The following is a 26,553-nucleotide window of genomic DNA, read 5'->3' as shown; positions in this document are numbered from 1 at the left end:
ACAGTTCTGGGTTGTATGGGGAATAATGGAGGCATTTTATGTTAGACAGTGCTTGGGTTTTTTTGTTTTGTTTTGGTTTTGGTTTTTTGTGTTTTTGTTTTTGTAGGATGTGAAAAAAATTCACCTGTTGAGGATGAGGGGAAAGATTTGAATAAAGAAGTTTGAGGGGGTTCCTGGGGTGGCTCAGCAGTTTGGCGCCTGTCTTTGGCCCAGGGCACGATCCTGGAGTCCCCGGATGGAGTCCTGCGTCAGGCTCCTGGCATGGAGCCTGCTTCTCCCTCTGCCTGTGTTCTGCCTCTCTCTCTCTCTCTCTCTCATGAATAAATAAATAAAATCTTAAAAAAAAAAAGAAGTTTGAAAAATTTAACCTAATTGATCTAGGAGACAGTATTAAGAATAAATATGGTAAATAAATATGAAAATTTTATGGTAGATTTTTTAAAAACTGAAGAGGTCTTAAGGCATGTTAATATTGTATGTTAAAAACATGTAGAGGCAACAATCTGCATATTTATGAAATTTCTCTTTGGTTATATTCAGTGTTCAAGTTGTAGGAACTGAAATGTGAAATCATAATATTGATTCGTGGTCAAGGGTATATGAGCCACTTGCAAAAAAAGAAGGTTCCAAATGATTGAACCATTCTGTAAAGAAAGTAGTTCAAGTGATAGATTCTGGGGATGAAAGTAAAATCAGAAGTTAGTCGCTGAGCTGGCAAACATATGAGGCATTAGGGACCTGACATTTACAAGGAAGCAGAAGAGGTTATGAGAGAGCTGGAAAGATAGAGCATTAGGGATATCTTCAAAAATTAAAAGTCCAACTTGGGAACAGTAGAAAGAATCATCTTACATATTAAGGAGGCGATAAGAGGCACTTTCATGCAACAAAATATTCCAAAAAAAAAAAAAAATTCACTACACAAAATACCAGATGGATCAGTAGCTACTACAAGTTCCAACAAAAGCCAACTATAAACATACACATACTCAACATTTATGCCTCTTTATAGCTATTTAAAATTTTTATTCTATAAAAACTAAATGTTTTGCATTTATTTTATCTCCAATAATTGAATATTGTTCATTAACAAGAATAACATTTTTCCCAATTTAGTTTTGCTTTTTACTGAGAAACCATTATTCAGTTGATATACAGAGTCAAGAACAGCTATCATATCCATATTGATACTGTAGTAATGAAATATGGTGAACTTTTGGGGGGGGTGGTAAACAAAACATTATATAGCTCTTTTCTCTTCAAAATTTATTTGTGATTTTTCAGCCACAAATATGTATTGTGTAGATAATCTAGATTATACAGAAGGATCCTGAAAATAAAAATGCATTTATATTTTTTATTAACAAAAGTAAGTTTGAAAGAATATGCAGTTGAAAACAGTCCTACAAAGGACACCATGCACTTATGTTTTAAAATGTGGATCAAGGTTTGAAAGAAATTCCAGTTTAAATTATTTTTTGCTGCATGAGAGCTACACAGCCCATCTTGCAACTCCTTTCAAGTAGATCTGTGCAGAATATGTGGCTGTCCCAAACAAAGTACAAGCTGTTACCCTTTAATTTTTTTTTTTTTCCATTTTGGAACCTGATTTGATTTCTACTCCTTGTAAATTTGGCATCTTATATGTAATACTTACTACATGCTATTTGAAGACAAGAGAGTTTGAGATTTTAATTTCTTACAAATCTAATTAATTAGAATCTCTCTTCCCTCTAAGTCTGACATAATTACTCAGACAGGAAACCTATAAAAAAAATGTCTCCCCTTCTTTCTCCATACACAAGAATAATACTGCTTCATATAAAATGAAAGAAGAGACAATTTTACTATTTTATTCAGTCTATGTGCAATCCATTTATAGCATGAAATGGAGAACAGGGACGTTTTAATTTCTAGATCAAAGTAAGGAATTGTCCCATTTTTAAATGTTCAGCCCAGGACACCAGTAAGCTCTGATAGCACACTGTAAGAACAGACTAAACAAGACTCACCTGGGGAAAAACCAAGTGGGGTGAATCCTTTCAATTCATGATATAGGGGAATTATTTAAGGAACTAAAAACATTTTAAGGGTAGTTAAAGACTATGATAAACATATTGTTATGTATTTTGAAAGGATCAAAATATATCATGTGGAAGGTATACACTTGTTTTAAAAAAGCTTGCACCAACATGTGATTGCTCTTGGAAAGATCATCATTTCATTAACAGAAGGAGAAACAGCACAACATAAAGCATATGTCTATGGACCCTCATCAGATTGCCTAAACCTTGTTTATGGTTCACCTATTTCTTAATTAGATGTTTTATTTTTAATTAATTAACTAAAGTATATTTAATTAATGTTTTAATTTTCTTAATTAGTTAATTTTTAAATTTTAAATTAATTAATTAAAGTGAGTTTAATTTATTAATTTAAAAATTAAAAATTAATTAATTAGTACTGGTTTTAAACATCTTCTATACCTTTATTCACATTTTGGTATTCTATTTCATAATGCTAGAGCTGGAAGTCTCTAGGCCAGTGTCTCCCCTGAGATCCCAGGTCCCTTTGCAGAGAATTTCTAGGTCAAATGATTATTAATGATAATTCTGAGATATCATTTGCTTTTTTAACTCTTATTCTCTCATGAGTGTAGAGTTTTTAAGAGGATGCATAATATATGATACAGCAACAGGAACACAGAAGCAGTTAGGAAGCCAGAGGTTAAAGAGATTGGCAACGATATCAAGCAATGCCACTCTTCTCATGAATTGTTTTTAGTTTTGAAGTTATTTTTCAGAAAAAATGTTATTTTTCTTAACATGTAATGGATTGATTGTTGTTTATTTCTACAATATCTCTTCTTTAGTATGGATATAATAGGTATTACCCAAGCTCTTTGGGCCCTAAATAATTTTAAGAGCCCAAAAAAGTCTTGTGATCAGAAAGAGTTTGAGAAATGCTCCCTTAGAGCATATTTCTCAATTATGAGCTGGATTCCTATTAACAGGCGCACTAGAGACATGACAAGGAAGGAAGGGGTAGGGGCTGGTTCCTGCTAGTCTGTCTTTACTTCCTATTAGATCTCTCCAGCACTTGTTTCCCAGAGCAACAGGCTCTAGTCTCTAGCTCATTTCTACACTGAGAAAGGCACAGTCTGGCCCAAGCCATTCCTAAAATGTATCACTGCCAGGCAGCAGGCCCCTCTTGAGCTCTGGTACTACCTACCAAACCCAGAAGGAAGTATCCCCTCCACAGAAATTCCAGGGTGAGAGATCTGCCAGGCAATACCTTCCCCACAGAATCCTACCTCCTAGTTCAAAGAAATCCTTCTTCCAGTTTTGATTACTCCAACCTAGGAGTGGCACATGACTCCTGCAGTTCTACCTCTCCATCATCTTGGTATTTCTCTTTGATTTTTCAACCCTCCAACACTGTTTAACCAATCACCTATTTTATATTCTCTAAGGTAATACAGTGGGATTTTTGTTTTCCTGACTGGATAGAGCTAGACACAATTAACAATGGATTCATTAGACATCTCTGAAAAGCTACCCATAATGACAGAACCAATCATCTCCATGGTGATATCAAATTTTTAAAATGTGTCTAAAAGAAAAATCAAAACTGTTCTATGAAAATATGTTAGAAATTTACACAAGTGATATAAATATTATGTTCTACACATAACTGCTTTGTGACTACATTTTCATATATAAAGTTATCTATATTTAACTATTCATTTAGAAGAGCACTTTTCCATATTTGATGGAAGTATCTCTTAAAATTATTACCTAAACGTAGACTTCTAAGACTTTGAATGACAAGTGATGGATAATGATAAAGTATATTTTCTGTAATGTTTAGCTATTACTATATTGGAGACACTTTAAATATTTTGCACAATCTTAGTATGAAAGTATAAATCCTGAAAGAAAGATATTTCTTAAGCAAATCATCTCTTCTCTTATAGAGAACTTGATACCGATTTTCCCTTGGAGGTTTGCATATTTAAAGTAAATAATTAGACTTACCTCCTGAAAGGAGAGCAGGTTTACTTTTTACCATTGGACTAGAATGAGGAAATTTGTTGCTAAATGACATGAAAAGGTGTGCTGTGAAATCATCGGGAAGTTCTGCTTCCAAGAATGTCTTCATAAATAGCTTGAAACCTTCAAAATCTATTGTCTGAAAAAAATTAAACATATATTTTAAGTGTCAGCCAATGTTAAGATTATGTGCTATGTTCAAAATCAACGGTAGTAGAAATGACCTCAAACATTTCTATATCCAAGTCTATAAAAGGATGATAACTATTTGAGAAATACATGGAGCAGTCCTTGGCTAATTGTGGTGGTTAGGTATGTATACATCTTACCTGTGGTGGGACAACAGGAAAGGAGAAGCTTTCCAGTCAGACATTTCTATTTCCACAGTATATGTATCACCATAAAAAAATATAGTCTTTGAAACTCCTGTGAATTGGGAGTAATATTCCCAATCCTGCAGAGTTGTTGTTATAACTAAATTAGGCAACTAACGTGAACATGCTAAGGCAGAGTCCTGAATACAGCATTAATACTCTGAAATAAAGAATTTCTCCCATCTCCTGTCTTTGTTTCTCATAGTTAGTCTTGTTTTTGACCCCTGGAGAAAGGGGCTAATGTAAAAGTCTCACCCTGACACCAATATCAATTGATGTGAAATTCCAAAGTGAAATTCTAAAACTTCCCATGCAAACTTCCAAAGAAATCTTTTTCAAGATCCTTGTCGACTCATAGTCACTGCAGGACTATAAAAAATAAACAATCAGACATTTGTTTGGAAAGAACCCTTGCTACATTGAGAGACTCCATCTCTGGAGTTTGTTTCCTCTGTTTCCAACAGGGAAAGGGTGATGGAAATCACCGTCTATTCTCCATTTAAGTAGAGAATTTCACCAGAGCCACCTGGAGAGCTTGCTTTCTCTGAGCAGAGGACAGTGGACCAGAATCTGACTCTTGCCTGGAAAATTGAAGACAAGGGTGCAGGTACTTTGAGACAAAGGCAAGTAAATGGTACTGTACTGGGCTTGGCCATCACCCTCATGACTATAGGGACAATGATGCATAAATGTTTCCTGAGAAATCAATGTAGATCACATGGAAGAGGCCAGTGTGGTTGTATTAGGTCCTATCCAGGTGGCCATTTGAAAGAACAAGGATATCTATAGAGAAGAAGCTGGGATAAAGCCACACCTGTCCAGATCAAGAAAGTCCAAGGTTGATGGGTCTCATAGGAAGCCCTTGAAGGGCTTTTTTTTTTTTTTTTCTTTCTTACCCAGTTCAATGTAACTAAGATAAAACTAAAAATAGGGCAAAAATGAAATTTGGTAGACGTATGCTCTTAATTTTGGTCAAACTTCTGGTAAATGAGAATAAAATCAATTCCTTAAACTGCTATTTTGAATAGAAAAGTATTTGTTCCATGTAATTATACTTGGGGTAAGGTGGTACAGAATGACCAATTTAATTTTAATATTGTTTTGAATAAATCCTAAAATGGAATAGGACATATAAGGATATTACTAGAGAAAGTAAATTTTTATAGATTAGATTATGTGCCAATTAAGAATATGTACCATGTATGCTTCTGTACCTAATAGAATCTCAAGCCAATTAAAAACCAAAGCAAAAAAATAAAAAATAAAAAATAAATAAAAATAAAAATAAAAAAAAGAAAAAGAAAAAGAAAATAAAACTTCACTTTGTTTATTTCTGATTGCAAAACTCTACACCATATTCTGACATTTTTAGGTAGTTTAATCTTGCTTTGGTTATTCATGAAAGGCACTTCAGACATTTACATTGGTGGCAGTAAAAAGAGTCCACTTTCTTACATATATAAGAAATCACCACCACCATAAAATATTATAAATTCTACTAGTGGAGTGAACCACATAATTAAAAACCATGAATAACATAAAAATATACTAATAGCCTCAGGTAGCAGAAGTACTTATGAAAAGCAATTTGCCACCATGAATGAAACCGAGGTTTCAAAATATGCAGGTAAGGCCAACAGCCAGACCACTGTATCCAAAGGCACTTTCTTGAGCAGAGACACCTACTCTTACTAATAGGGTTCCTTAGTCCTGGCCTGTGGCAAGAGAAGTAATCTGCACTCAGTTAGATGAGTAACCAACTTCGACAGAAAATCCTCAAATGTGTGAAGCCTCATGGGACACTAGAAGTTAATTTTATTAAAAACTATAGGAACTTTGTGTAACAAACATAGTCATAGGCATTGAGATTAGAGGTGGTTATTAATATTCACTCTTGCTTCTGAGCCCTAAGCCTTCTGTAGTCAGTATTGTGTTTGCCAACATAACCAATGACAGGAACATGGTTTTGAAGTTAGAGTACCTGGATCTACTCTCAGATCCAACACTTTCTAGCTATATCCAGGTGGACAGTTTATTAATCTCTCTGTGCCTTAATTTCTCCATCTACAGGAATAGATGGAACAGAATAACAATACCTACCTCTGGGTCTGTTAGAAATTTCAAACAATTTTTGAAGAATAAGCCTCAAACCACATTACCTTAAAATGTTTTTATATGCATTTAACAAGTCATTACATGGTTCATCCTTTTTGGTTATTATTATTATTTTTTTTAGAAAGCTGGTAGCAAAATATGAACAAAGGACTAGAATTGTTGACAATTTTTCTCTGGATCTTCTGTTGGAACATGATTATCTTTTAAAACAGAACAATTTCAAGGCAAGAGTTTAACATGATAACAAAGGAAAACAATAACAACCAACCAGCAAATGAAAACAAAACAGAGACTTGAGAATAAAAAAATATTTTGTGTCATATTCTATATCTTCACTTGCCATCTGAGTGATTTGGGGCAAGGAATTTATCTCTTCTTTTAAAGAAAAAAATCTGCCACATCCCAAGTGTGTGCTCTTTATAGAGCCTTACATAACCTAAATAGAATCTCTTTGAAATCTGTGCCTGTAATTTAATGAAGAAACCAGAAAAATAAACAACCAAAAAGGAAAAAAAAAATGTATGGCATCCCTGTTAATAAGGACTGCATCACTCCTTGACCGTTCTTTTTCAGTGGTCAGGAAAACTTTCTGAAATTAAATGCTGCAGCTTTGCCTTGCTCACTAAGCAAAAGGCAGCTTAGTTATATTCTCTGACAGCTCTAAGCCTTAATTTTTTTCATATAAAGTGCTATATAAGATCAACCATTCAGGGTTGTCATCTAAATGTAATAATAAATCAATATAAAGCACTTAACATGCCCTTGGGCTCACAGCATGTAAAATAAATGAAATAATAAAATAATAAAAGGAAGTGCTGGTTTGAGGTTTAATGGATTTTTTATTATCTTAATTTGCCCTCCTCTTTATTAGTCCAGAAAACCAGAAAACTCACTGCATCTTCCTGAATCAAGCCTGCAGTTTTTGTGTTTTAGACATTTTGCAATTATTGTTCTGTACCAGGCAACACTGACAAAACACTGCTTTTAGAATGTGAGCATTTATACAGATATCTTGTTTAAAAAAAAAAAAAGTCTATTAACAAAATAAGAATGACGCTTTCTATGCAATGATGTTATCCTATTTATTAAGTTTTACCGATGATGTAAATAAACTTCTCTTTCAAACTTCTTCACCGTTTGGGTTGGAACAAAATTTGCCTCCCTTACATTTCAGTCATTAAACATAGCTTACAAAGTTGTAAAACTCAAACTTCTCTGAAGCCTAAATTTAGCCATTTCTGTGTTTCCAATTCACAGAGGAATTATTCTTTAATATCTTCTGGTTAACTCATCTCCTGCTTTTCTTCTTGGTAAAAGATTTTCAAATTTCTTTTAAAATTCTATGTTGTCCAAAATATCAGACATTTCTATGAGTGAATACTATCTTCCATCTATACATTTTCCTTATTTCATGATTCAGTAGAACATTGCCAAATTTAAGTATCTTGCTTTCTACTGCTGTCCTGTAGCAGCATTAAAATTGGTTTTTGAAGATTGTGACCTTTAAACAGAATGAGATCACTTATATGCACATCAATGGAAACACTAATGAACAAAGTTGGGTTGGACTTAAGTGAATGAGTGTTCAAAAATCAAACTGGCTCAGAGACACACACACCACACAATGTTTAAAATTTTGAGAACTGTTTTTTTTTCATTTTTTTTCTTAAGGAGCAGCCACAGACTATTTAGGGAGATAACATAGAGAATCTGCAAAGAATTCAGACTGAGGGAGCTGTTCAGATGTTGCTGCCAAACTGGCATGAATTCAAAACACATTTCTATATGCCTTTCATTATTATATCTGACCATCTGGATCCTTTGTTTTTAAATCCCTGTTAATACTAAAGAAATAACACTAGTATTCATCCAAGTAGACTCAAAGTGAATGAAAATAAATGTCATCACTCTATCATTAATTTATTCTGGTGGTTTCAGGATGGAGATTTTCTCATATTCAGCAAATGTTCATGGTATATCCATTTTGTACTAGTCTCTGTCCTAGCTGTTGGGGTAGAGATGCTATTGGAACATGCAAAAATCCTTCCACCAGAGGCTTATTTTCTAACAAGGGGAATAAGAAAATAGAAAAATAAATAGGCCTAAATGTACAAGGTTTGACAGTATTAAGTGTTGTAGGGGAAAAAAAAGATAGAAAATATTTATACATTTTGGGGGAGGGTACCTGCTTTAAATCTGATGATCAGTAAAAGAAAATCTGTTCTTTGAATAAAGATTTAAAGGGGATGAAGGAGAAAGCTTTGCACATATTTGGAGAAAGAACACCTCAGATAGACAAAACAGATAGTGCAAATGTCCTTTCTGAGGCATAAAAATGCTCCTGTTTTAGAGGCATTTCTATAAAAACCAGTGAGGAGGAGTAGGAGAACAGAGCAGGAGTGAAGGCAGACAAGGGTAGTAGGAAATACACTTCTGAATATTTGTTACAGAAGGTTAGGGGAGAAATATATCAACTGTGAGAGATATCACCTAGCCACTCGAAACAGCCAAATCATTAACTTTTCAATTTAGGACACAATATTGCAGATGGTCCATTCTCAAATTCTACATGTTGTCATAGATACAAGACAGTATTTTTTTGGCAATATCGAGATTGGATCCCTAGTGCAGTTACAAGAAACCTGTAAGACGCTATTCAAATTGATGTGTTTAACTATCATAAGATGTAGCTAATTAAACTCATCAGTATCTATGTAAATTTCTTCTCAGACTGTTTTTACATGGTTCCATTCTAACTGCGGTCACATAATGAAAAGAAAGTTACTATATATTTCAACAATATTTAATACAGAGTCAATATAGGTCACTGATACAGAATTATAGAAGGCACTTTATTATTCAGTTTGGTGGTATGCTTTCAAAACTGTGCTCTGGTTGTAGGTTTGATAAGATGAGGAAAATGACAGAATTTATGTTGAGAGTAATGGGGAAGAGAAGCACAAATACTGGTTAACATGTGGCTTCCATTCCTTGCTAACTCAGTGCCCTGGCATTTATGCAGTTGTGGGAGGTAGAACAGATACAACACAATAACTCTGATACCAGGACAGCATTCTGGATTGTGGCCAGGCTTGGCAGGGGAAACAAATCACATCTGATGTCCTCCACTCATACCTCGTGGTAGAAAGAAATCAATTTAGAGTTGGAAAGACATCCGAGTTATATTTTCTCACTTTAAAGTTGAGAAAAGTGAGTCTCAGAAAATAAAGGTGACAGGATTGGTTGGTGGTGTATCTCAGATATTCCCACTTTTACTTTTCATAGATATTCTAGAACTTTTGTATGAAACCATGTTAGTCATTGAAGTATGACCAATGGCCACTGCCTTTAAATGTCAATGGAACACCTCTACATCAGGCATAGAGATAATTATTTTATATACACTTTGAATTTAACCCTTTAAACAAGCCACTAAGGCCAATATTCTTTTCATTTGATAGCTTTACAAACTGAGGCTGGTAACTTGTCCAAGATCTGCTAATATGTGGCAGATGTGGGATTTGAACTCAGTTCAGTTGGACTGCTAAGATCACGTTTTCTCTGTTATACTTTCCAGATGCTTTCTTTAATGGAAAAGTTTGAATTTGGTTCTGGAAGGACAATTATAGCTTACAATAAAAGGTGTTTATATCATTGCTAATAATTATATCAGTGTCAATATCCTTGTTAAAGACACTTAAAATATTACATTAGGCAGCAGCACTACCAAATGTAGGTTATGGATTCCCAGGTTTCTTATTAAGGGAATGAAGCAACTCACTTGTCTAAATGTAAAGGGTATACACATTAGCAGAATCTACAGTACAGAGCACCAAGTGCAAAGATAAGGGAGGCCCAGGGAATTATGAAATGTAACTCAACCTTGGGCCAAGGATCAGCTACTAACAGGAAATGTAAAGAGAAAATCCTACACTGATAGACCAGGAACAGTATAGAGCAATAAATAGGCATGCGCTTCCCCACCGCCCCCCCACCACCACCACCCCTTTGGCTAACCGCAGCTTTCCTTGTTCTTTCTATTCTGCAACTGACATTGCTTGCCTACTAAACATTTCCATATGGAACAAAGACTGAGCAAGGAAAAGGAAGAAACTCATTCTGCTGACCAGGAAAAAGGCAGGGCTAATTGACACCAGTTTTCAGACAGCCTCTAGTAGGGATGAGGTGATGCAGAAAGGTGTGTCGATGGACCAAGGTGTTCAATACATGTCTTATAATAGCTAAATCCTGCTGCACAGAAGCAGCCATTTACTCCGAAGGGCTGCTTCCTAAAACCAAAAAGCCCATGTAGTCTGTCCTTAGGGGAACTGGTAGGTTTCCATAGAGGTCCAGGATAAGATCAGGGAAGTGTCATCCTCTGAAAGAGATTCGTAAAAGTCATCACAGTCAATGAGTTGCCATCAGTCCTGCCTCATCATTGGAGACTGTAATATGTATGTATGACCTGTGTCTAAGTCAGTCAAGATCATTCTGGGGTAACCAACTGTACTTTAACATGCTGGTGATGAGATCACAGTGTTTGCTGTCATTGAAACCACAAGGAAATTTGTGAATAAAGAGCTGCTAGTACATATCCATTACTGTCCAAGGGAGACAATATCATGATTTTAAGTATCTCATGCATTTTGGTAAGAGATATTCCTAATATGATAGAAAAATTCATTTAGAGATCCCCCAAATGTGTTGTAATTCTATGCACCCAGCTGAACAAGGTCCCAAAACTTGCTTTATAAAATGGGCTTTACTGGGAGATAGTGACTGAAGCAACAGATGGGTTTCTCTTTTTCCCAGAAAGGTAAAGATTAGTGGCTTTTCAGTTCTATTTCCCTCACAAATTCTAATATCAGCGTAGATACATACTTCCCCCCAAGCAAAAGAAATCCCTATCAATTGCATTTAAATGCAATTATAGATCTCCCATTGTAAATTAATAAATTAAGAGTTTCATTAAATGAATTATTTTGTCATTTTGTTGAAGTCTGATCATGTTTTGGTGAAATTAAAAAATTAGATTCAAGAGTTTACAAAACTAAAGCCTACCCTCTAGATCCTCTTCAATTCCATTATGGTATTAGCCCTCATTTGAGACTGATTTGAACAAATATCAGTCAATTACAACTTTATAAGTATTACAGATAGCCTTGCATAGTATACAAATCTTAATGGTACAGAAATACAGGTCAATGACAGGGATGAGAAATTCATAGATTACATCAGAATAAAGAAAGAAGACAGATTTTAATAGAAAAGAAAATGTCTTACTTGGTTAAGAATGTCTTGTTTCTGTGCATGCAAGGAAAGAAAGAATACATGTGTTAATGTAAGATAATTTATACTCATTATCTCATATTGCTGATAACTAAAAGGTCGGTTTTACAGATTGATTTTAAAACATACCCTAGATCCATGAGTCTCAGAATGTGGTCCTGAACAGCATTATTATCATCAACTGGGAAACTAATAAAAATATATACTTTTTTGAATCTCGTCCTAGAAACACAGAAACTAAGGAGAGGGCAGGGGGGTAGGCAGCAATCTGTGTTTTAAGGAGACCCCCAGGTGATTCTGATAGAAGTTAAAATTTGAGAATCATTTAGATCAATCATGGAGTGTAATCAGCAAACAGCTCTAAACGGATAGGAGATAAATATAATGAATGACACATATAAGATGATTAAAATCTTCCAGAGAAGATTATGAAAACACAACAGTATATATAAATATATATTAGGTTACAAATGTTTATTTCCCACTCCTAATGCTTCTTTTAGAATAACATGCCAGCCCATTACCATACCTTTAAATATAAATATTTCCCAAACATATACCACTTCTTAATTTCTTCCCACATGTTTAGATATCAATGGAACTATTTAGAGTTGAATTTGAAATTCAGGGGTGAAAACATATAAATAGCTATAGTAATATAGCAATATATTAATATCATTAATTAATACTAAATAATATTATTATATTAATATGTATTTACTTATATTATAACATACTATATTTTACATATATAAAATGCAATGCCAAACTGGTTCTTTCTCATGTTATCAAATTTCATTAATTTCATGAATTATTTATATTTGAGATATCCGGACTATATTTTACTATAAACCATCTCACTGAGATTAGATGGGTACTACAAACTAGCTATAATCATACTCTTAACATTGTATCATTCATATAAGATTAGCTGGAGACAAGTAAGAATCTCTTACCTTTTTGGGCACGACTTAGTAGTAATTACATGTACTAGAATATGCCATACTCATTACATAAGAAATGCCATTCAATTCATGTGAAATACATATCTCTTCCCCTTACTCTCATCTCCCACCACCTTGCCTTTCAATCTAAGACCCAGTCAATGAAGTGAAGAGGAGAAGGCATCATTCTTAAACTGGGATTCCAGACAATTAGGTTTTAATTATGACTCTTGTTATAAAACTAACTGGTTAATCTTGGGAAAGTAATTTTACTTTTCCTACAATGACTTTCTTCATTTAAAACTTTATAAACCCATCTGTTTGGCAACCTCAAGACCTTTTAAAAGTTCTTATCCTTAAGGAATCTTTAAAGATATTGTTTAGGCTTATATTTCTTTTTGATTCTGGGTTTTTTTTTTTTCAAAGAAAGATTATTAAATGATCTTTAAAAGATACAAATTAAAAATAAAAATGATTTATCCATATAATGCACTTAATATTTCTTCTCCATTAAAATAGACTTAAGCGGTCACATATTCATTGTATTAAGTTTTTATACAGAGAGCTTTTAGAACTCAGTAATTCAAGTAAGTGATAAGAAACACAATGCATCTACTTCTTTTTAAGATTTTATTTATTTATTCATGAGAGACACAGAGAGAGAGAAGCAGATACATAGGCAGAGGGAGAAGCAGGCTCCATGCAAGAAACCGGAGGTGGGACTCAATCCCCAATTCCGGGATCAGGCCCTGAGCCAAAGGCAGATGCTCAACCGCTGAGCCACCCAGGCGTCCCAGCATCTACTGTTTCTAAGAGGAGAAGCAAATAAGAGATGTTTAGCCTGTTCTTTCTTTGCAAGAACATTTTATATGGATGATAATGTTTATTTTAGAAAACAAAGGATTATTTATTCTAAAAGTAGTATAGATTAAACATTTTCCTAAGTTTTCTTGTATAATAGAACATTAATTAAGTAGTCATCTCTGCCAACAACTTGAGGATTACCTGACCAGCCAACAGAGACTGAGAATTTCTCAAATGAACGAATGGACAGTATGAATTCTGTCAGTGTCAAAGTAACCTTTTATAAACTACATGAAGTCATGTACTGAAGAGGACCTCAACGCATTAAAGATTTCTTTCTCAACATTGAATATTCCTAATTACTTCCTATTGGCTTTTGTAAAATACATACTAGTATTTAAGAGTCATGTAAGCTTTAGTTTAGTTTTGTTTTGTTTTGTTTTGTTTTTCCTGAAGCAAAAGGACCTATCAGTGTTTGAGAGTGATTTGACTCTTAAATTAGAATTACTTTGGGGTTATAATGAGATCTAACTTTTTTTGTTTTTCAACTGTTCATTATTTTAATAATGCATTTCAAGAGGAGATCTGTGCATTTATGGAGTTATTACAGTATTGAAAAGACTGACATCATATGTGTGTCTTAGAACGAATCTAGTAATTACCTCAATAAATCCAGTATACAGTGACTGATAATCCTCATGAAATATATAATATCAGTAAGACTAAGTCTTGAGTCTTTTAAATAAGAAATCGTCAAAGGAAGCAAAAAGGCTACTTTGCAAACAATATCACACTCCAATTTACAGCCAGTAGCTATCTTTAGGGAGAAAAAAATAAAACTGGTCTTAGCTCTGTGTATAGATTATATAACATGCACATTTCCAAATTCATTGGGTTATGAATGTATATATTAATGGCATTTTGGGGTCTTACAACAATTCCATAAAGTTGTGATGTTTAGCTTTCCTGCTCTGCTTCCTTGGTCTTTGAGATTTTCAGTTCTACAAATTTATCTGGCAAAATTTTCTTCTCTCACACTATGGTATCTAGGAAAATAAAATATGAGGGAAATCTGGCCAGGCCAGATATCTGCTTTTGTTCCTGATATAGGAAAATGGGAATGGCTTTAAATTGCTTTGTTTCCCCCATCATTTGTAAGTTTTAAATATTTACTTGAAAAAGGAAATAAATCTTAGGTTAAAGACTTTTACAAGGTATAGTAATATATCAGAATAAAGATAGAATGAGAAAATATGGCAGGAAAATAGATATTAGAAATACTGGAAGGAAATCATAAAACAATATGAATGTTTTAAGGTTAGAATTGGAGATTTACTTTTGACTAAAATATAAATTCTATAAGTATCCAAGAAATATAATATTGAAGGGTAGCCAGTAACTATGCTCTTATAAACAATCAAAACCATAATGACAATGTTAATAAAAAAAAAAACTCACTTTTTAATCAGCAAACAAACTATCTAGCTGGTTAGATAATATATTCAGGGGAAAAATTATTTTGCAAAGGACAATTTGTTTTAACAAATTGATGTGAAACTGCCAAAGGACTCACAGCTAAGATGCTCACTTAAAATGTAACATCTCTCAGCTAACATTAAATGGAAGGTGATTTAACAAATAATTAGGATAGATACTCATTCAAGCAAGGTGTTCAAAAGCCATCAACAGGACAAGAAGGTTTTTATAAGGAAGGAATTTCAGGGACTTGTTGGCTTACTGGTACTAGGTTAAAACAAGATGGTGAAAGAAGTCCCTCACTTTTTTTTTTTTCGTATTCTTTTTTTTTTTTTAATTTTTATTTATTTATTTATGATAGTCACAGAGAGAGAGAGAGAGGCAGAGACACAGGCAGAGGGAGAAGCAGGCTCCATGCACCGGGAGCCCGACGTGGGATTCGATCCCGGGTCTCCAGGATCGCGCCCTGGGCCAAAGGCAGGCGCCAAACCGCTGCACCACCCAGGGATCCCTCACTTTTTAATCAAAGCTGTTTTTTTTTTAAATTATAGGCCAGTTATATCCATAGCAGAATCCTTCTTTAGTCAAGGGAATAATTCTCTGAAAGGAGTAACCCTCCTGCCACCACCAGTGTTCATTTGGGGTTAAAATTGTTAGGTCACTGAGTGAGCAGCAGGCACACTTGGTTTTCTCTTCCATCAATCTTGTTTCCTGATTATACCTGACCAAGCAATCTCAGAATTACAATACATTCAACATCTAGGAAAAGAACCTAAGGCTATATTACAGATGATCTGTACTCTTTCAAGCACATAACAGAGAAATATTATTTTCATTAGCAGACGGTTTTTGAATGAAAAAGGTAGTACATTATTTTATGTGTTTTCCAGAATAGCATTTCATTATGAATTCCATTTTGTTTATGATATGGTATATGGTATATATATTTTCAAGGACCCTTCATTAAGAAATCCCTCCTCCAAGCATATATATAAAAGCAACATTAAAAAAAAAAAAAAAAAGCTTTACCCCTTCAGGATTATACTTTGCAAGCACGCCGTTACCATGGAATTCTTCAAGAACATCCTTTAATTTCTTTGTGGAATCTAGAAAGAAATAGAGAACACACAAGTTGTTTACATATGACTACTGTGGCTAAATAACCCAGTTTGGAAACAAAGATCTATTAAAATATAATCAACAGATATTAAAATTAAAAAACAAAGTTTAGGGGGAAAAAAGAAACAAAGTTAAGGAAGGATCTCTACTTCATAGAAGTGATGCTGCCCAATCCATGAACCACTTAATAAAGCCATTTATGTCTCCAAATTTAAAAAAAAAGAAAAAAAAGTTTAGATGTGTTACCAAAAGATCTTTTAAATTACTTTTTCAATTATGAAAGATTTTAAAATATTTTTAGGACACTCATCATATTAAGATTGTAACAAAGAATCTATTGATTAATAGGAGAAATAATGTCATGAAGGAACATAAATATTATTAGAATAATATATATAAATAGAATACAAATATATGCATTCAACCTAGCATTCAATCAATGCTCTCAGTTATCAAAATATAATTTGATTAAGCAATCCCATATTTATAACATATTTAAGTTAGAGAAAAACAACTGATAAATACTGATAAGTCATCTAAAAGACTGATAAGTAATCTAAAGCTTCAAGGAGTTTGACTAACAGTGATAAAACAAGATTGAAACTGGGAAATAAACAGAAGATTCTTAGTTTTCCATTAGGAAACAAGGCATAGATATTATTTCCTAGCATTTGATTATCATCCTCCCTGCCTTTCCCCATGATTCAGTGATATTTGTGCCACCATAAAATATTTCCCAGCTCCAAAAATACTAATTTACAAGTCAGCTTTCGAGGCATCCTGTTAGAAAGTTAACTCCTAGGTGCCCATCCAGTGCATCATGCCTATATTTTGTAAATTATACTTTGATTTTGTTTCTTCATGTTGTAACTTCTGTTGAGGGTTTTGTGTGTATTGTTTTTATTGCATTAAAATTCCCATAACATAGATTCATTACTTTAACTATTTTAAAGTATACAATTCAGTGGGTTTTCTTAGTATATGCACACTGCTGTCCAAACATCACAACTATATTCACCTCAAAAAGAACTCCTTATTCTGAGCATTCCATACAACTGGAATCCTATAATTTGGTTTAGTTTCTTTCACTTCAAGGTCCATAGATGTTGTATCATGTATCATTCCTTTTTATAGCTAAAAAAATATTCCATTTTATGGATATACCACATTTTGTTTATCCACTCATCAGCTCATGTACATTTGAGTTGTTTCCATATTTTGGTTATTATTAATAATGCTGCTATGAACATTCAAATATGCATAATTTTGTGCAAATTTATGTTTTAATTCTCATGGGTACATACTTAAAAGGAGAATTACTAGGTCATAATGAAAACTCTACATTTAACATTCTGAGGAACTGCCAAACAGATTTTCACAGAGCTACATATTATTTCACATACCTACCAGCAATATATGTGAATTCCAATTTCTAAAATCTTTGTCATACTTGTTATTCCCTATTTTTTTTTAATTACAGCCATCTCAGTGGGCATGAAATGGTTTTGATTTGTATTTCATTATATATTTGTTAATAACCGATATTGAATATCTTTTCAAATGCTTATTGGCCATTGTGTATCTTCTTTGAAGAGATGTCTATTCGAGTCTTTTGACTATTTTTTAATTGGATTGTTTATCTTTTTGCTGTTGAGATTGGTGTGTGTGTGAGTATGCTATAATATGTTTGAAGACTGTACAGTTTCCTATATATTTCTTTTTCAATATATATTTTGCTAGTATTTTCCATACTATGATCAGAGTTAATTTGTTATCCTTGTCTCTTGCTCAATTGTATGTTGCTCTGGGGAAGGAAATGGTACATTTTCATTTTTGCATAGCATTCAAATTTATAACAAAGATGAAATAATAAAATAATAATAAGTATAGTAATTCAATTGATCAGAGCTATTCCTAAACCACAACAAATTACAATAATTGCTTTGACATTTATATTGGCAGAAGTATAAGCTACGTTAGAAACTACGTTCTATATTAAAGAGAGATATGATGCTGATTTTTATTCCTGAAACCCTTGTCGATAATAAGGTCTTATTCTAACTTAGTAGAACATCTTTTACTTCTTCTCATTGATAGATGTAGAGACAGACCCCTCTGTACATACCCATATAAACATATACATATCTAGATGTACAAATTCTGGAATAACATATCCCAAAGACTATGTTTATTTTAACCATATCTGAGCCCCATGAAAAAATGGAAGAGGGAAAAGAAAATTTGCTTTCTGATATCATAAAATTTGCCTTCCAACGAATGTTAGAAACACTGCCTAAAGACAGGCTTTTCATTTCAGGCTTCCAGAGGGTAAAAAAACACATTCAGTAATCACTTATAAATGTTCCAGAGAAGGCAATAGTCCTTAAAATTATTCATGTCATTTTTTAATGTTTTCTTTGACACAGTTTATATTAGCATATTCTTAGTGGGGAAGCCACTAGGAATAAATTAATAAATTAAGATAAAATTCTCTGGGTCTCAATGACAATCTTGGTCTGGGACAATTTAAGAAGTGCTAATTCATATTTAGATGGAACACCATTAACTCAATTTACTATTTTTTCAATTCTCAAGTCCTATTTTAATATCCTGGTATCTGAACTTTATTCATTACCCAATCTCCACTTTATACCCTAGTTTGGAAACTGGAAAATTATATTATTCTTCTGTTCCTGCCCCGATAACCTTTCCTGGGCCCAGTTTCTCAAAGACTGAGGACTTGACTTATTCATCCAATCCTCTCTAGATTAAGATTTTAGTGTGAAACACCACAAGAAAAAAAAAAAAGAAAGAAAAAGAAGAAAGAGAAAGAAAGAAAGAAAGAAAGAAAGAAAGAAAGAAAGAAGAAAGAAAGAAAGAAAGAAAGAAAGAAAGAAAGAAAGAAAGAAAGAAAGAAAAAGAAAGAAAGAAAGAAAGAAAGAAAGAAAGAAAGAAAGAAAGAAAGAAAGAAAGACCACAGCATTCCAGATATCCTGCCTGGTTCCCCTAACCTTTAATCAGAATTCCCTTATGCCAATAGTCTACATATCTGCATGGATTCCCAAACTGTACTAGATGGTGAAGTAAGTTCCTGCTGTCGTGTTCAACCTACCTTCAAAGAATAGTAATTTATTCATTTTATAATTCAGCCATTTTTCTGGATTGGTTCATATTACCTATCACCATAAACATTCCTATCAGTTTGATTATGTCAACTTTGGATCATGTCTGTTCGGATAACACTGGGGTAGTGGAGAAGAGGAAGGATATATGCCTGAATCTGACCTACCCTCTAGTAAAAGAGAGATACCAAGGAAGTCATGCCTGAATGAACAGATAGTAGGTAAGTGTAAGATATAATCTCAATCGTATTTCAACTAATACTGGAGCTTCAAGTACGAGAGCACAGTGACAAATTCTCGGCTGAGCAATGCTAAGAAATCCAGGCAGCCAGCCAGCCAGCCAGCCAGGCAGCTGTGAACTGAGAGATCAATTCACAGGTAATACATATCTGTAAGGGAACAAAGGTCTGGCATCAAAGAAGATTGGCAACTAAAGTGCTAGGCAGCCAGCTTCTAAAATCTGGTTTAATCCTTGGAAAAGGGATCAGGACAGATGCTCAGTACAAAGTATTGGGTCTCCTAGAAAGCAAAGGAGGGTCATGACATGAGATACATGTCTAATTCCAGAGGAAGTGATGCTTACAAGGCTTGGCTAATAAGTCAGGAGACTTGGAGAAGAACACTAAATACCAATTACTGCCCATGGCTATAGCATATTCGTCTTACTGGAAAGTAATTTAATATTAATAGCCATAACAAAGGCAATGGGGTTATTTTAGGTTGTCTGCTCTGCCACCATCAGAATCACCTAAGAACTAAGGTGGTACTGAATTTAAAAAAGAGAAGAATCGTTTGTTCAGCGAAAACCTTGGTTACATGCAAGGACAGAGGAAATGTATATAGGGACTGACAGAGTAGATTTCATCTTATGGCTTGTCTTTCTAGCACCTGCTCAAGCATATGAGTCATTCTAGAGGCCCCCTACAGTGCTCACTCTCTATGAATCCTCTCCTGTTTGGCTGAGTCATGTACCATATAATGCCATGAGTGTTAAACTAGCTACACTTTAGGAATGTACGGTTAGGAATATTTTGAATTTTTACATGACTATTAAGGAAAATTTAAATTCATTCTACTAATTTTGAAATAAAAATAAATCTACAAGAGCATCAGCAATGTTTAGAAAATAGAAGAATCAAGCTTATGGGTGTGTCCTAAAAAATGTTACAAAAAAAAAAAAAAAGAAAATGCTTTTGGCTTCCCTCCCATCTCCTTAGGTGTCTGCTACATCTTGAATGAACTTCCTTTGTGATTTCACAGCCTCTTTGCCTCTTTATCCCAAAAACCGCAACACACATTTGTCTGATTAATGACAAAGGTCTCATGGAGTAATGGAAAGATTTAAAGCCAGAGAGTCTTAGATTTAAGTCCTGGCTCCAGGATTCTTGGCTGAATATCCCTGGGCATATTTTTTTAAAAGATTTTATTTATTCATGAGAGGCAGAGAGAGAGAGAGAGAGAGAGAGAGAGGCAGAGACACAGGCAGAGGGAGAAGCAGGCTCCATGCAGGGAGCCCAATGTGGGGACTTGATCCCGGGACTCCAGGATGATGCCCTGGGCTGAAGGCAGGAGCTAAATCACTGAGCCACCCAGGGATCCCCCCTGGGCATATTTTTAATGTCTCTATGGCTCAGTTTTTTAATATGTAAAATAAAAATAATGAAATGGACCTTGCAGTACTGTGTCTAGCAAAGTATCTGGTGCCTAATAAATTCCTATTCCTTTGTTCCACCCTCAACATCACTTCAAACATATCATCACCCTTCAACAGTTTCCTATTGTCTTTAAATTGCACCACAAACCCCTCTTTTTGGCATGATAGATGTGTCAAAATATAATCCAGACCCTATCTACCAATAATTATTTTTGATGCCTTCCTTATTTAGAGTTCAACATCCATCGCAGTATGTCTCATGATTTTATAACCCTTCCTTTGCTCGTGGTGTCTTCGTTGCTGGGGATTCTCCACACTGTCAAATGAAGTTCAAACATAATGCATGCCAGAGTTTACTGATCACCTTGCTCACAAAACCTCTCAGGACTTCCTTCAACCACTTAAGATAGCAACTAACCTTCTACAGAGCTCCCTATAATAACACTCTTAGAATCTATACCTGATTGATGCATTGAGTACTATTAACACTGTTAAAATTTGCATGGGTAGATTCTTTTAGTAGTTAGAAAGTGTTTTATCTTGTTTTTTAGTGTTTTTTAGTGTTATTATTTCACTTAAAACTCATGATTACCTTGTTTTTTTTTCAAACTCCTTCCCCATTAAACACATGAAGAAATCAAGATTAAAGGGAGCATTATTTATTCAAACTCACACAACCCAAAGAGAGTGAAGTAGTGATCCAAACTTTTGTATATGGCCCAAATCTGTTTTCTTTATTTTGTAAACAAACAAACAATAGAAGTTTCCATTAGAGCCAAGGCATCTACTTTGGAGTCCACAATTTCTGTTCATTTAGTTCAGGGAATTTTGTTACCTTTTACTAGTACATTCTAATTCTTTTTTTTTTTTTTTTTACCAACTTAAATTAACATATGAAAAATATCTTCTAAATATACAACAAATATAAGCAAAAGTAAAGCAAAAATGTCATATGGATATTTTAAGTGTTTATAGCATTTTATTTTAGTTTAGAATTATGTTTCTGTTGATAATGGAATTAGAATATATATGTACAATTCTTGTCAAAAACTTGCAATATATGTAAGTTCTACATGATATATATATTTCATAGTTATGATTAAAAATCATCTTAAAGAATAAATATTAAAATTGCTTGTGCTGTATTATAAAGGGGAAGTACATAGAAAAGATAACTATCGGAATAAAATTATAAGAATGTTTTGCAGATAACACATTCTCATTATGCCTCATAAGAAAATCTTTTTTGTTTGTTCTAAAGTCTATTCTTCAAGTCAAGGCCAAAAGCTTTAACATCCACATAGTAGTCCTAGCTCCTGTGACAAGGTGATCATACTCCACTGTTAACACCAAGACTTTCTACCTTATGAAGTGCATTTGTCCTTTTTATAAATAACAAATAACCTCCTGTAGATTAATCATCTAGTCCTTTATTTGCCAGAGTAGACGGAACCATGGGTCCCTGTTTCAGTGAGGACATTAGTTTTCCAGGAAAAAAATGCGGCTCTGACATTTTGAGAGAGGCAGTCAATGCTGTAATCTCAATGTGGGATCCTGGAAAAGTCCTTTTTTGCTCCTCCCTATTCAGTGCTTCAAAAGTTTTCTTCAAAATTTAAGCTTCCAGACATAGTTTTTTTCCCTCTCATCACAGAGGATATTTGTGGCCTAGAAATCTCTTTCTGCACTCCGCCAAAAGCATCTTTGCAGTGGCTATTTTAACCTTGTAATATATAAGATTCATAGCTCCAACTGTCTAAAAAAGAAAACTTTCGGGCAGCCCGGGTGGCTCAGTGGTTTAGTGTCGCCTTCGGCCCAGGGCCTGATCCTGGAGACACGGGATTGAGTCCCACATTGGGCTCCCTGCATGGAGCCTGCTTCTCCCTCTGCCCATGTCTCTGCCTCTTTGTCTCTCTCTCTCTCTCTCTCATGAATAAATAATTTTTTTTAAAAAGAAAGCTTCCTAGTCTAATATTGAGCTAGCATTAATGTACACATATTAGTATTTAGTAAAAGTTAAATATGATGATTAAAGTTTCCCTTAGCTATCTAGTATTTCAAATTAGCAAAAGAGCTTTATCTTTGTCTAAGCCAGTTTTGTGTCTAACCCAGTGGTACTCAAATTGGAATTCATATTAGGATCATCCAGGTAGCTTTTAAAATACATTGATGACAGGCTCAAAGCACAGTGGTGATGAATAAATCTACTAGAGCGGACCCCACCAGACAAGGGGATTTTTTTTTTTTTTAAGATTTTATTTATTGAGAGAGAGAGCACAGATCCGCAGATGAGCACGGGGAACAGCCGACGGAGAGGGAGAGAGAATCTCAAGCAGACCACATGGCAAGCACAGAGCCCACGAGGGGTTCCTTCTCAAGACCCTGTGATCCTGACTTGAGCCATAATAAGGAGTCAGCTACTTAATCAACCAGGCCACCCAGGCACTCCAAGACATGGGTTTTTTTTTGAAAGTTCTTCACATGATTCTTATATGCAGCTAAAGTTGAGTTAACCACTGCTCTTATCCTTAAAGAGATGCTTTAAGAAACTGAGATATAATTAGCAAAATTTTTGCTGCTACATTTTCTGACATGGGTCCCTGTTTAGGTGAGAACATTGGGGTTTCAGGGGGAAAAAAAAAAAAAAAAAAAACCTCTGACGACACCAAGAGGCTGCCAACGACTTTAATCTAACTGAATACATATTTAATCTGGTTGTAAAGATACATTCAATTTTTAATAAATATATATTGAGGTTGGCTGTTGCTCATGGGGGTTCTACTGGGAAAAAAACAGAGCATTTTATTTAAAAATGACTTACCCTCATCTAAGGTCACAATAGCCAAAAATAGTATTTTAGATATTAAGAAGATCCAGAAATGGATATTGCTCTTAATGTAATTTCCCGTGATACTAAAAATGTCCTATTTAAGTTGTAGTTAGCAGCAATAAATAAATACCTATAGCATTATAAAGTAAAATATTTGGAGAACTAGGTCCCTAAAAAAGACATTCATATCTACATGTGTTAGAATTATAATAAATGTACAAAATATTGAAAAAAATAATGGAACTATTGTTAAAAATAAGCCACATTGTAGCAGTTTATATGCTAACTAAAAACTATATACCTGTATTTTTAAAAATATCCCAAGAATACTTTAGAGATACAGCTACACTAGGAAGAGTTGTTAAAAAACAAAGAAAGTAAGAAAGCTATTAAGCAGTTCTGAGTGCAAGTGCCCTCTGTACATGTGTCTGCTAAGCTCTTGGGATCATTAACTTGAAAAGATGAAGGCCAAATATTTTAGAGAAAACTGTTATGTGCATTGCAGTAACTGTTTCTATTTATCTGGAAAGACAACTATCTAACTTCAAAATTACTGCTGATGTGAGACTATGAAGAAAATTTCCTTTCTTCTTTTGATATTCATTATTTACTGATAATACTCTTATATAACCAATTCTTAAAAAAAATTCTGAAAAAAAAGAAAAAAATTCTGCATTTGCTATTCTTTTTCTCCCTTATTCAATCCATCTATACTTAGCTTTTTGATATGTGCATTAATCCAACGCCTTGGACAAAATATTTGTAAGAGCAATTCCTTGGATAGACAACATATCTGGTAATTTATCTTCCAGCCGGACACTGTCCTAGACACGTATGAGATAATTAACATTTTGTACAGATTTTCTTGTGTAGAAAATTCATTAAGAAATTACATACTTTCATTAGAAACATTCATCTATAAAACAACAAAAGATTAATACTGAAAACATAATTTACTTAATAATTAAGAATTATAATCAGTGCCTAAATATAATCAGTGGTATGCTGGTAAATATTTAATAACTGTTGAGGATGCAGAGTGCTGGCTTATAGTGTTTGCTGTTTACCTATTGTAAACATCTTCCCAATTTGGCGATTTCAAGCCTCCAACATGCCATCAAGAGTGTGGAGTTGGGAAGAAACATTAACATTTGACTCACATGAATGTTAATTAATTAGTTAATCAACATAGAATTTTATATAATTTAGGGAGAATGAACAAGTCTTTTGGAACAAACAGAGATCAAGAGCAGAAACGAAAGGCCAGTTGTAGGGGCACCTGCCTGTCTCAGTCAGTAGAGCATGCGCAATTTGTGATCTCAGGGTCAGGAGTTCGAGCCTCATGTTGGGTATACTGATTACTTAAAACAAAAGGTCCAGTTGTGATCAATCATTCATGTAAATAGTTGAGAGGCATGTATCGACTTTAGAACAAACATTGTTCCAAGCTTATATTGGAATATATCGATGCACAAAACAGAAAATATTCTTGGCTCATGTAGTTTGTAGTCTAGTGCAAAATAGAAAATAAAAATAATAAGTAAGTATAGTATATTAGAATATGTAAAATGCTATGGAAAAATAATAAATGATAAGGAAAATTATCAACTTGTAGGACAGTTTGCAATTTTAAATAGTAAGAGTTGATTTCTGTGAAAAGGTGACATTTGGGCAAAAGTTTGAACCTTAGAAGGACTCTGTTCGTGTAAAACTGGTGATATCTCAATAAACTCTGGATTATAGCAACATCTACTTTCTATTTTGATGGTATTTTATAAACTGTAGTTACGCAATTTGTAACCATCTGTTACCAGTTTGCGGGGCCTCCTCATACATATTTTTTGTTAGCTCCTGTGAATCTATCATTCTTTCAAAATGTTTTTTAAAAGGAGTGCTCTGGCTATGGTATTGAAAACAGACCATACAGGACAAAGGTTAAACTAGGGAAATAATTATGGATTTATTACATTAACTCAGTATAGAGATTTGATAACTTTATATGAATGCTTTAGCATGGTGGAGTAGGAAACCAGATTATTTTGAAAGTGGAGCCAAAAGGATATCCTGATGGATTGGATATGCGTTTTGAAATTGGAAAAAAAAAAAAGAAATTGAAAAATCAAGAGTGTTCCTAAGGTTTATGTTTCAGTAAGTGGTGAGATTAAGTTGCCACAAAGAGAAATGGGGCACACTGAAGATGGTGCAGATTTGTGATGGTAAGTTCTCGATTTTAGTTTTAGGCAATTTGTAAATGAGAATTCTATCAGACATCCAAGTATAGCCAATAAGAAAGCAGTTATAATGGGAAAGAAAAGTACAACATAGGGAATATGTTTAATAATATTGTCATGCACTTGCTGTGATGAGCATGTTGTATGTAATTGTTGAATCATTATGTTATGCATCTGAAATTAATTTAATGTTATATATTAACTATATTTCAAATAGATTTTATAATTAAAAGATAAGGCAGTTATAAATGAGTGTAGAATTCAAGAGAAGATCTAGGCTAAAGAATCGAATTTCAGTGTCATTTGTATAAATGGTATCTAAAGATACAGAACTCAGTCTTACATGGAAAGTGACATAGAGAAGATAACAAGGACTGAGATCTCTAGCACTCTGAAGTTCAGATGTTAGGAAAAGATGAAGAATCTGCAAGGAGACTAAGAATGAGTATCTAGTGAAATAGCAAGAAAACCAGAAGCAATAGGTCATGGAAGAAAGTGTCACACAATGCCAAGTAAGATGAAGAGCAGAAACTGATCACTCAATTT

At 33.9% G+C, this 26,553-nt stretch overlaps 1 protein-coding gene across 8 annotated transcripts in view; it reads right to left on the bottom strand.

Annotated features, from left to right (window-relative positions):
- DGKB (diacylglycerol kinase beta) overlaps positions 1–26,553 on the bottom strand; it is a 695,680-nt gene that overhangs the window by 529,575 nt on the left and 139,552 nt on the right. For 5 of the 8 annotated variants that reach the window (XM_077856714.1, XM_077856707.1, XM_077856709.1 and 2 more), the window contains exons 3-5: positions 16,084–16,160; positions 11,825–11,845; positions 4,038–4,191 (exon numbers count right to left, since the gene is read on the bottom strand). In XM_077856714.1, the coding sequence (XP_077712840.1) occupies positions 4,038–4,191; positions 11,825–11,845; positions 16,084–16,160 (252 nt within the window). The remainder of the gene's footprint in view (positions 1–4,037; positions 4,192–11,824; positions 11,846–16,083; positions 16,161–26,553) is intronic. The other 3 variants (XM_077856710.1, XM_077856711.1, XM_077856713.1) reach the window with 1 other exon arrangement.

This window comes from Canis aureus, chromosome 18 (genome assembly GCF_053574225.1).
Source record: "Canis aureus isolate CA01 chromosome 18, VMU_Caureus_v.1.0, whole genome shotgun sequence".
Classification (NCBI taxonomy): Eukaryota; Metazoa; Chordata; class Mammalia; order Carnivora; family Canidae; genus Canis; species Canis aureus.
This window is presented reverse-complemented; position numbering and strand designations above follow the sequence as displayed.